The sequence below is a fragment of the Struthio camelus genome, chromosome 31, assembly GCF_040807025.1.
Source record: "Struthio camelus isolate bStrCam1 chromosome 31, bStrCam1.hap1, whole genome shotgun sequence".
Lineage (NCBI taxonomy): Eukaryota > Metazoa > Chordata > Aves > Struthioniformes > Struthionidae > Struthio > Struthio camelus.
The window spans coordinates 4979700-4990643 of record NC_090972.1 but is presented as its reverse complement, the minus strand read 5'-3'; the positions used below and the strand labels follow the sequence as shown (position 1 = coordinate 4990643).

Here is a 10944-nt window from a genome sequence, read left to right as displayed (position 1 = left end):
CCCAGTCCCGCGCCCGGCCCCCCGGCTCTGGGGGTGCCCGGCCCCACGGCGACACCAGCTCCGGGGGCGCCCGGCCCCACGGCGATGCTGGCTCTGGGGGCACCCAGCCCCACGCCCGGCCCCACGGCGACGCCGGCTCCGGGGGCGCCCAGCCCCACACCCGGCCCCACAGCGACGCCGGCTCCGGGGGGCGCCCGGCCCCACGCCCGGCCCCACGGCGACACCGGCTCCGGGGGGCGCCCGGCCCCACGGTGATGCCAGCTCTGGGGGCACCCAGCCCCACGCCCGGCCCCACGGTGACGCCAGCTCTGGGGGTGCCCGGCCCCACGGCGACACCAGCTCCGGGGGCGCCCGGCCCCACGGCGACGCCGGCTCCGGGGGCGCCGGCCCCGCAGCCGCGGTGCAGCTGGCGCTCGGCCCCCGGCGCCCCCGGGGCCCGGCTGGCCGCGGTCGCCCCATTGCCTCATCGCCTGAGTCACGGCCTCTCGGCTCTGATCCACTGACCCGTTTTTCCATTTCCTAGCAAATATTTACCGCGGTCTCTGCAGTAACAGGCCCCCGGGCTGCAGCAGGGCCGCGGACGCCCCCGGCCCGGCCAGTGGAGCCCCTGCCCCACCGCGCAGCGGCCCCGGGGGCCGGAGCCCCCTCCCCAACCCCGCAGCCGCCTGCTCCCAGCCCCTCGGGCCCCCCCGAAGCCCTGGGTGACGGGTGACGGGCTCCGCACCGGTGGGGGCCGCGGGGTCCCCGTCCGCCCAAGCGCGGGGGGCCGTGGGCTCCCTCCCGCGATGGCGGCCTGGCCACGGGGCCACCTGGCCGGCCCCCGGCCCCCCGCGCACCGCCGGGGGCTCCCGGAGGCCGGCTGTGCCCAGGGACGGGGCCGGTGGCGGGGGGCCGGCAGGCCGGGCAGGGGGGCCGAAGCGCCCGCGGAGGCTGATCCTGCCCCCACGTGATGCCGGGTCCTGATCTCATAAGAGCCTTTGGACCCGAGGCCGGCGCAGCCATGGCCAGCCCGGCGCCCCGCACCGTCCTCATCACCGGCTGCTCCTCCGGCATCGGCCTGGCCGTGGCCGTGCGGCTGGCGCAGGACCCCCAGCGCCGCTTCCAGGGTGAGGAGCGGGCAGGGGCCGCGCGGCGCGAGGGCGACGGGACCCCCCACCCTGGCACGGCACGTGCCGGCGGCGCGGGCCGGGAAGGGCGCGGGCTTCGGGGTCGGCGGTCGCCCCGTCAGTCCCCGCCGGCCTTTCCCACCCCTCGGCACCAACCCCTGCTGCCGGCGGCGGCTTGCAGGGCACCCGCGGCGCTGGGCAGCCCCACCGCCACCCCCCCGCCGCACCGGCCCGCAGCGCGCAGAGCCCTCGCCGCCGCTGGCATCGCCGCGTCCTGGGGCTGGCGCGGAGCCGAGCGCAGCCGGGCAGCACCTCCGGTGCTCACTGCAGGGGTAAAGGCAGGCTAGGCGTGCCCACAGCAGCGCCGGGTGCGGGAGCGCGCCGAGGCCGCCCGCGGGGCGCAGGCGCCCGCAGCAGCGCCGGGTGCGGGAGCGCGCCGAGGCCGCCCGCGGGGCGCAGGCGCCCGCAGCAGCGCCGGGTGCGGGAGCGCGCCGAGGCCGCCCGTGGGGCGCAGGCGCCCGCAGCAGCGCCGGGTGTGGGAGCAGCGCTGAGGCCGCCCGCGGGGCGCAGGTGCCCGCAGCAGCGCCAGGTGCGGGAGCACGCCGGGGCCGCCCGTGGGGTGCAGGCGCCCGCAGCAGCGCCGGGTGCGGGAGCGCGCCGAGGCCACCCGCGGGGCGCAGGCGCCCGCAGCAGCGCCGGGTGCAGGAGTGGGCTGAGGCCGCCCGTGGGGCGCAGGCGCCCGCAGCAGCGCCGGGTGCGGGAGCACGCCGGGGCCGCCCGTGGGGTGCAGGTGCCCGCAGCAGCGGCCGCTCCGCACACGCACGTCCACACACGTGTGCGCGCCGGCAGCTCGCTGGCCCCACGCCGGGGCTGCCCCGTGCGGCGGGATTAGCCGGGGAGGGGGGATTAACAGCCGCGTTACCCAAGCGGCTTAAGGAGCGCCAGCCTGGCTTGACCCTCCGGCCCTGGCGGCCCGCCGGCGCAGCGGCGAGCGGGGCGGGGGGTCACCGGTGGCGCTCCCCCCCCCCAAAAGTCATCGCCACCATGCGCGACCTGGGGAAGAAGGAGAAGCTGGAGGAGGCGGCGGGGCCGGCGCTGGGCCGGACGCTGAGCATCCAGCGCCTGGATGTGTGCAGCGAGAGCTCGGTGGCGGAGTGCATGGGCAGCATCCCCGGCGGCAGGGTGGACGTGCTGGGTGAGCCGGGGCGCGGGGCGCGCGGGGGGCCGGCGGGGGCCGGGGGCGCCGGGGCCGCGGCCGCGAGCCCCTGTGTGCCGCAGTGAACAACGCCGGCGTGGGGCACGTCGGCCCCGTGGAGAGCGTCAGCGTGGAGGAGATGAAGCGCGTCTTTGAGACCAACTTCTTCGGGGCCGTGCGGATGATCAAGGCCGTCCTGCCCGACATGAAGAGACGCCAGAGCGGCCACATCGTGGTCATCAGCAGCGTCATGGGGCTGCAGGGTGAGCTGTCGGCAGCGGCGGCGGCGGCGGGCCGGCGCGGGGCGGCACGGCCGGGCCCCCGGCGAGCTCGGCCCCTCTCCGCCGGCAGGGATCGTCTTCAACGACGTCTACGCCGCCTCCAAGTTCGCCGTGGAGGGCTTCTGCGAGAGCCTGGCCGTGCAGCTGCTGCGGTTCAACGTCTTGTGAGTGCGCGCGCGGCGCGGGGGGGGGACGCGAGGGCACGGGCCCCGCGGCGGGCGCCGGGCCCCCACCCCGGGCAGCTCCGCGCCCCGCTGGCAAAGCGGCGCGGGCCAACCGGGGGCGCCCCGGGCCCCGCAGCGTCTCCATGGTGGAGCCGGGCCCCGTGAAGACCGACTTCGAGCTGAAGCTGCTGGAGGAGGCGTCGCGCCGCGAGTTCCCCGGCGCCGACCCGGCCACCGTGCGCTACTTCGAGGACGTCTACCTGCCGGCCTCGCGCGAGGTCTTCGCCACGCTGGGGCAGAGCCCCGAGGCGGTGGCCGAGGTGCGGGCCGGCGGCTGGGCCGGGGGGGGGGGGCGCCGAGCTGGGGGGGGGTCTCAGCCGGTGCTGACCCCCCTCGCGTGTCCCCCCCGCACCTGCAGGCCGTGGCGGGCGTCATCGGGGCCCGGCGGCCGCCTTTCCGCACGCAGACCAACCGGCTGTACACGCCGCTGGTGGCCCTCAAGTACGCGGACCCCTCGGGGGACCTGTCCGTGCGCACCTACCACCGGCTGCTGCGCCGGCGCGGCCCCCTCCTCCGGCTCAGCCTCGGCGCCCTGCGGTGCCTGGCCTGCCGCTGCTGCCGCCGCGGCGTGGCCCCGCTGTGAGCGCCCGGCCCCCCGCCGGCCCTGGGACCCCCCCGCTGTGAGCGCCCGGCCCCCCGCCGGCCCTGGGACCCCCCCGCTGTGAGCGCCCCCCGGCCCCCCGCCGGCCCTGGGACCCCCCCGCTGTGAGCGCCCGGCCCCCCCGCCGGCCCTGGGACCCCCCCGCTGTGAGCGCCCCGGCCCCCGGGAAACTGGAGGAGATTCTGGCAACGAGGGATATTTAGGAAACTGGGGGGGGGGCTTTAGGGAATGGGGGGTTTCAGGGAAGCTGGGATGGCTTTAAGGAACCGGGGGGGGCCCTTTGGGGAACCGGGGAGATTTGGGGAACGGGGGGGGGAGAGGAAACCTGGAATGGGTTAAAGGAACCGGGGGGGCTCGAGGGAACGGGAGTTTTGGGGAACTGCGGGGAATTAGGGAACCGGGGGGGGATTTAGGGAGCGGGGGGGCCCGGGGGGGCCGGAAGGGCTGCGCCACTCGCTCCCCAGCACCGACCTCGGCGGCGGCAGCAATAAAGTCGCGCTTGGTCGCAGCTTGGCGACGTCGCCTGGTCCGGGGGGGGCGCGGGGGGGGGCGGGGGGGGCGCGGGGGCGTCGCCATGGCCACGGGCGGGGCGGAACGCGGCGGGGCGGCGCCGGGCGCGGCGGAGCACGGACCGGCCGGAAGTGCCCGACCGGAAGTTCCCGGAGCGCGCGGGCGGCGGCGCCGCCGGAAGTGCCGGTGTCCCGCGTGGTGGCGGGGGGGGAGCGCGGCCCGGCGCGGCCATGGGGCGGGCGAGCAAGGTGCGGGCACCGGGGGGGGCACCGGGCTGTCCCGGGGGGCCGGAGCGGATCGGGGGGGCTGGGGTGTCCCGGGAGGCTGGAGTGTCTGGGGGGCAGGAGCGGATCTGGGGGGCAGGAGCGGATCTGGGGGGCAGGAGCGGATCGGGGGGGCTGGGCTGTCTGAGGAGGCCAGAGCGGATCGGGGGGGGCCAGGGTTTCCCGGGGGGCAGGAGCAGATCGGGGGGGCTGGGGTGTCCCGGGAGGCTGGAGTGTCTGGGGGGCAGGAGCGGATCTGGGGGGCAGGAGCGGATCGGGGAGGCCGGGCTGTCTGGGGGGGCAGGAGCAGATCGGGGGGCCAGGGTGTCTGGGGGGCAGGAGCGGATCGGGGGGGCTGGGGTGTCCCGGGAGGCTGGAGTGTCTGGGGGGCAGGAGCGGATCTGGGGGGCAGGAGCGGATCTGGGGGGCAGGAGCAGATCGGGGGGGCTGGGCTGTCTGAGGAGGCCAGAGCGGATCGGGGGGGGGCCAGGGTTTCCCGGGGGGCAGGAGCAGATCGGGGGGGGCCAGGGTGTCTGGGGGGCAGGAGCGGATCGGGGGGGCTGGGGTGTCCCGGGAGGCTGGGGTGTCTGGGGGGCAGGAGCGGATCTGGGGGGCAGGAGCGGATCGGGGAGGCCGGGCTGTCTGGGGGGGCAGGAGCGGATCGGGGGGCCTGGGATGTCTGGGAGGCAGGAGCAGATCGGGGGGCTGGGGTGTCCTGGGAGGCTGGGGTGTCTGGGGGGCAGGAGCGGATCTGGGAGGCCGGGCTGTCTGGGGGGGCAGGAGCAGATCAGGGGGGCTAGGCTGTCTGGGGGGGCCAGAGCAGATCAGGGGGACTGGGCTGTCTTGGGGGGCTGGAGCGGATCGGGGGGGGCAGGAGCAGATCGGGGGGGGGGCCGGGGAGTCCCCCGGGGGGACGCGGCCGGGGCGCAGCCATGGCCCTGTCGGCGGATGCGGCCGGGTCCGGCCCTGACCCCGCTGCGGCCGCAGACCAAGAACCAGAAGAAGGAGCGGGCGGCCGCCCTGCACAACGCACAGCAGGAGTTCGCCACTGTCCCCCACTCCTTCGTCTTCCACCGCGGGCGCGTGGGCAAGAACGTGCGGCAGCTCATCCTGGACGTGCGGAAGGTCATGGAGCCCTACACCGCCCGGGCGCTCAAGGTGAGCTCGGCCCGGCCCGCGCTCCGGCTCCCTCCTGCCTCTCCCTGGGCTCCCGTCGCGGCCGGGAGGGCTCGCGGGCGGAGGACGAGGGGCTCGACCGTTCTGTGCCGCAGGTGCGGAAGAAGAACTCGCTGAAGGACTTTGTGGCGGTGGCCGGGCCCCTGGGGGTGACGCATTTCCTGGTCTTCAGCAAATCGCCCTCAAGCATCAACTTTGTGAGTAGCAGGTGCCGCTTCCCCGTGCAGCTGCCCGGGCAGCGCTGGCCCTGGGGGCCCCTTCCGCCGCGGCTGCTCCGCAGCAGCTGTGCCTGGAGCTCGGCCCTGCTCACACCTCTCCCGTCCCGGGGCCGGTTGAGCGGGAGGCGCCGAGGCCCTTTGGGGGATTCCTTCCCTCTTCCGCAGCAGATGCAGATGATGACAAAACTCTGCTGAGTTTCTGCCATGATTTAGTTCAAAGTAAACGCACTGATGCGTCTGCGTCAGCGTCTGGGCGGCGGGGAGGGTTGGCAGCAGCTTCCCCCGGGACTGAGCACCTGCTCCTTTCCCCCTGCAGAAGCTCTTTCGCCTCCCCGGTGGCCCGACGCTGACTTTCAAGGTCACGCAGGTGGGTGCCTGGACGTCGCCCACGCGATGTCCCGCAGGAGCTGGAGCCGTTCGCCTTCCCGCCGGCTGGGACGGAGCCCCCTTCCCTGCCAGCGCAGGCGGTAGCAGCTCACGGCCGCCCCCTCCGCTCCCCAGTACTCGCTCATCAAGGACGTGGTCTCGTCGCTGAAGCGGCACCGCATGCACGAGCAGCAGTTCACCCACCACCCGCTCCTGGTGCTCAGCAACTTTGGCCTCCAGCAGATCCACATCAAGCTCATGGCCAGCATGTTCCAGAACATGTTCCCCTCCATCAACGTCCACAAGGTAAACGAGGCGACGCGACATCGCTCCCTGCCTCAGTGCGACGTCGCTCCCCGCGTCAGCGTGGGGCGTAGCTGCAGCCTCTCCTCCTCCCCCCTCTGCAGGTCAACCTCAACAGCATCAAGAGGTGTTTGCTCATCAGCTACGACGCGGAGACGCAGCTCCTGGACTTGCGGCACTAGTGAGTGCTGCGCGTCCGAGTCCCCGGGGCCGGGAGCGTGCTCCTTGCGTTGCTGTGACGAGGACACGGCTGCTGATGTCCCCGTGATATCGCAGAAGTGAACACTCTGAGATGTCCAGCTGATCTTTGCTGCCGCTTCCTTCCTCGGTGGCTCTCGGCCTACTACTGGCAGCAGGCAGTGCCTAGGTGCTTTCCTGGTGTGAGCCAGGCCGCCCCCTAGCACCCCGCCATCGCCCCCAGGCTCTGGGGACCGTGCTGGCGCCTTTTCTTGGGTTATGTCATGGCAGTTTGTCCCTGAGCCGCTCTGGGCAGCCACTGACCCACTCACATCCTGCCCCTGCAGCCTGCGGCTGCCCGGCCCCGCTGCGCGTGGTGTCAGCGCACTGCACTGACCCTGACCGCTTCCTCCTCGCCCTCACAGCAGCGTGAAGGTGGTGCCTGTCGGCGTGAGCAAAGGCCTCAAGAAGCTGCTGCAGGAGAAGTTCCCCAACATGAGCCGCCTGGAAGACATCAGCGAGCTGCTGATCAAGTGAGCACGGGGCACCCGGCTCCCCAGGCGGGGGGGGGGGGTGCAGAAGGGGCGCAGAGGCACGGCCTGGCCCTTGCACCGCGCTTTGCTCTCCCCGGCAGAGACATAAACCTGTCCGAGAGCGAGGCCGAGCAAGACGGGACCCACAACATCCTGGAGCTGCCGCAGGCGTATGCGGGCCGAGGGAACATGAAGGCGCAGCAGAGCGCCGTGCGCCTCACTGAGGTCTGGGGGGGCGATGGGGCCGGCGGGGGGCAGCGCTTGTCCCCCCGGAGGTGACGACACGGAGACCTTGACTCACCCGTGATTGTCCAAGTAAACGTTCTGATCCGGGGGGACGTCGCAGCCGTGCTGGAGCGGGGAGGGCTCCGGGCAGAGCCTGTCGGGACTCCCCACGGCCTCCTTCCCGCAGATCGGGCCCCGCATGACCCTGCAGCTCGTCAAGGTGGAGGAGGGCTTGGCCCAGGGCAACGTGCTCTACCACAGCTTCAGTGAGTGCCGCCAGCCCCTGCCGCAGCTCGGGGCTCTCGCGCCGTCCCAGCGGCCCGCCAGCGCGGGTGTGGGAGGCTCCGTCTCAGAGCTGCTCCCTCCCCAGTTCACAAGACGGAGGCAGAGGTCCAGGAGATCCTGGCTCGGAAGGAGGCAAAGCTGCAGCTGAAGGCGGAGCGGCGCCAGAAGCAGGAGGCGGACGTGGAGCGCAAGCGGCAGCAGCGCGAGGCCCACAGGTGATGGCGGGGCAGGGCAGCGGGGTGCAACGTGTCGAGCCAAGGCTGATGGCGGGTGTTGCAGGAAGAAGAGCCTGGCAGGGATCCGGAGGAGACAGAAGCAGGACGGCGACAGCGATGCCGAGGACCCTGGCGCGCCAGAGCAGCAGGATCCAGCTGACCAGTCGGATGAGAGCGACGCGGAGTATTACCGGCAGGAGGTGGGCGAGGAACCGGACGAAGGTGAGTCCTGCAGGGGAAGGGGTTGAGCCTCCCGCATCCCCTCCTCACTCCGGGGATCCACTGATGATGCCAAAACCCTGAGTTCTCCATGATCTCGGTTCAAAGTAAACGCACTGACACCCCCCCGGCCCACAGGGCAGCTCCAGCGCTGTGCCCTCCCGCCCATCCCGGCTGCACCTCTGAGCCTCTCCCTCCTCTTTTCGCCTCTCTCCTCCCAAGATCTGTTCCCCAAGCGCACCAAGAGGAAGCGAGGAGCCTCGGGCTCTGTCCTGCCCAGGAAGCGACGGCGTCCCAGCCAGCCGGAGCAGCCCGCCACCCCTCACCCCACGGCACCCACCCGCCGGGCTGAGCACGGGAAGCCGCGGCCACGCAAGGGAGGCCCCAGACAGAAGGACTCGCAGCCCCACGGCGGGACGGGGCGGCCCCAAGGAGCGCCTGGGCGAAAGCCACGAAGAGGACCCAGGCGTCCAGGCCTCGAGGGTGGAAGTAAAGGCCCCAAATTCGCCACCTCCAGACTGAAGGGGCGAGGGAAGCTGCTGACAAAGGGGAAGACTCTTTTCAGGCGGCCGGGGCATGCAGCTAAGGGGAAGCACTGAGACACCAGCCTGCTGCCACGTGCACGGACTAAGGGGGAAGGGGTAGCTGCCAGCCGGGGGGGGGGGGGGGGGCCTGTTCCTGCTTCTGTGCAATACACCACTCAAAACGACAGTGTGGCTGTGCTGGGCTCTGGGCAGGGGGGGTGCGGGACCGTCATGTCGCGCTGTGGGCTGTAACAGCGCTCCTGGCCACCCCAGACATCCCGCTGCTGTGGGGGGGGGGGGTTAGGTGGGGGGAGAGCACCCTTTTCACGATGCTCCACATGTTTCGTGATTGAAGCGCTGCTCTCCCCACCACAGGGCCCCGATTTAATCAGACAGCGCAGTTATCTCCAGCTCCATCCCCGGGCTGTGCCCAGCCCTGCCCTGACAGGAAGGAGACGGGTGCGTGCAACCCCTTCCCCCTTGGCGCAGCGGTGTGGCAGCAGGGCTCCCTTGGCGCGCTGCCCTGCAGAAGGGGAAGTGCCCCAGCCTGCTGTGAGCACCCAAGCCCGCCGCCCCGGGGAGGGCCAGGGGAGAGGGGCCCTAGCGGCTGCGGGGCTTTGCCGGTGGGACCAGGACCTGCAGCGCAGGGCCCAGCTCCCAGCCCATGCTGTCCCCAGCGCTGGGCAGGACATGACCCAGCTGTGCCCCATGCCCTGGGCCTTACTCTGCTGAGAGGGGAGGGACGGACGCTGCCGAGGGAGGAGACAAGCAAGCGCTGGGGCTCAGCACGCGCTCACTGGCACAGGAACGGACCCTGCAGCGCAGGCAGGACGGGGTGAGCGGGGCGAGCAGCGAGGCCTGCAGCAGGTGCGGGTGGAGGGCTGCCAGAGCACCGGGCTCTGCCCTGCAGCCAGGAGGGGCCAGGCAGCACTGCCAGCCCTGGGGACTGCCGGTGGGAACAGCTCCTCTCCGCTCCCCCTCTGTGGGAGCGCGCGCCGGCCCCGCCACGGGATCTCGGTCCGTGCACGAGGCAGCTGCTCACCAACCGCGTCGCCGCTCACTGCTGCCTCGCTCCGCGCTTCCACCAGCTGCTCTGCCTCTGCTTTCGGCTCACGGTGGTTTCTCAGCTGCGCTGCACGCAGCTGCACCTTGCCGGCGCTCCCACTGCCTGCTCACGCTGCTCCTCCTCCGCGCTCACTAAGGCCTCTGCCGCGTGGCCCCCACCGGGGGCGACAGGGCCTAACCCCCTGCCCCGTCCCACAGCCGACCCCCGGGATGAATGCCTCGGGCAGCCCCTGCGGCAACTTCAGCAGGTTCCAGGAGGATCTGTGGCCCGTGCTGGCGCTGCAGTTCCCGCTGGCGCTCTTCGGCAACGCCTTCGCCGTCTACCGTTTCGTGGTGCACGAGCGCTCCTGGCACTCGGGCATCGTCTACTCCTTCCACCTGGCTGTCAGTGGCACGCTCTACTCACTCTCGCTGCCCCTCCTGGCGGTGTACTACTACCCGCCCAAGCACTGGAGCTACGGGCCGGTCTTGTGCAAGATGGAGCGCTTCCTCTTCAACTGCAACCTCTACGGCAGCATCTTCTTCGTCACCTGCATCAGCCTCAACCGCTACCTGGGCATCGTCTACCCTCTCCAGGTGCACAGGCGGCTGCAGCTGCACCACGCCAAGGCGCTGAGCGCAGCCGTCTGGGTGCTGGCCGGGGCGCTCTCGGCCCCCACGCTCTTCTTCTCCGAGCTGCGGGGCAGCGCGGGCAACATGGAGTGCCTGGGCAGCGCCTCCCCGGAGCGGCTGCCCCGCTTCTACCCCTACAGCCTGCTGCTGGCCGTGCTGGGCTGCGGGCTGCCCTTCCTGCTCACCGCCTCCTGCTACGCCGCCATCGTCCGCACCGTCTTCCGCAACCCCCACATCAGCCGGCTGGAGAAGCGCAAGGTGGGGCTGCTGGTGGGGGCGGGGGTGGCCCTCTACGCACTCTCCTACCTGCCCTACCACGTCTTCCGCAACGTCAACCTGGGGCGCCGCCTGCCGCGCGGGGGCCCGGAGAACTGCTCCGTCTCCCAGGCGATCCACACCGCGGCCCAGGTCTGCAAGATCCTCATCAACCTCAACATCTGCGTGCACCCGCTGCTCTACGCAGCTCTGGCAGACAGCATGCAGGGCTGCTGCAGCGCCGGCCCCGCCAACGGGGAGCGGCTGGAGCACGTGGAGCTCCGGCAAAGAGCCTAGGAGCCAGAGAGGCGGGCCCGGAGACACGGCACAGGGTGCACGGGGCTGGGCTCAGCCCTGGCCCGGAGGCGCATGCTCCCCTCCCGGAGAGGGCAGCGGTGCTCCCGCACAGGGAGAGGATCAGCCTAACGTGCAAGAGCAGGAATTAAAGCTTTTACCACCACCACGGCCTCACGTCGCTTCTTTTTGACAGACCTCACCCCTCGATGGAGCTGAAGCCCTGGGCACCACGAGCCCGTTGCCCCCAGGAACCGAGGGAGCGGCTGCGCTCTGCCCCGTCCCGCGCTGCTGGCT

General features: G+C 72.7%; 2 protein-coding genes across 2 annotated transcripts; both read left to right on the top strand.

The window, feature by feature from the left end:
• The first annotated feature begins 934 nt into the window (after positions 1 to 934).
• On the top strand, positions 935 to 3458 carry RDH8 (retinol dehydrogenase 8). Its single transcript, XM_068922758.1, has 6 exons — positions 935 to 1106; positions 2140 to 2301; positions 2385 to 2564; positions 2653 to 2746; positions 2883 to 3066; positions 3165 to 3458. Exons 1-6 carry the CDS (start codon positions 950 to 952, stop codon positions 3387 to 3389), a joined length of 1002 nt encoding a protein of 333 aa, XP_068778859.1. The 5' UTR covers positions 935 to 949; the 3' UTR covers positions 3390 to 3458.
• A 613-nt stretch (positions 3459 to 4071) lies between these two features.
• Positions 4072 to 10783, top strand: P2RY11 (purinergic receptor P2Y11). The gene is made up of 13 exons (XM_068922709.1): positions 4072 to 4165; positions 5168 to 5338; positions 5452 to 5553; positions 5891 to 5941; positions 6076 to 6246; positions 6348 to 6424; positions 6846 to 6953; positions 7055 to 7178; positions 7366 to 7444; positions 7549 to 7678; positions 7743 to 7900; positions 8120 to 8493; positions 9154 to 10783. Exons 1-13 carry the CDS (start codon positions 4148 to 4150, stop codon positions 10648 to 10650), a joined length of 3060 nt encoding a protein of 1019 aa, XP_068778810.1. The 5' UTR covers positions 4072 to 4147; the 3' UTR covers positions 10651 to 10783.
• Positions 10784 to 10944: the final 161 nt, after the last annotated feature.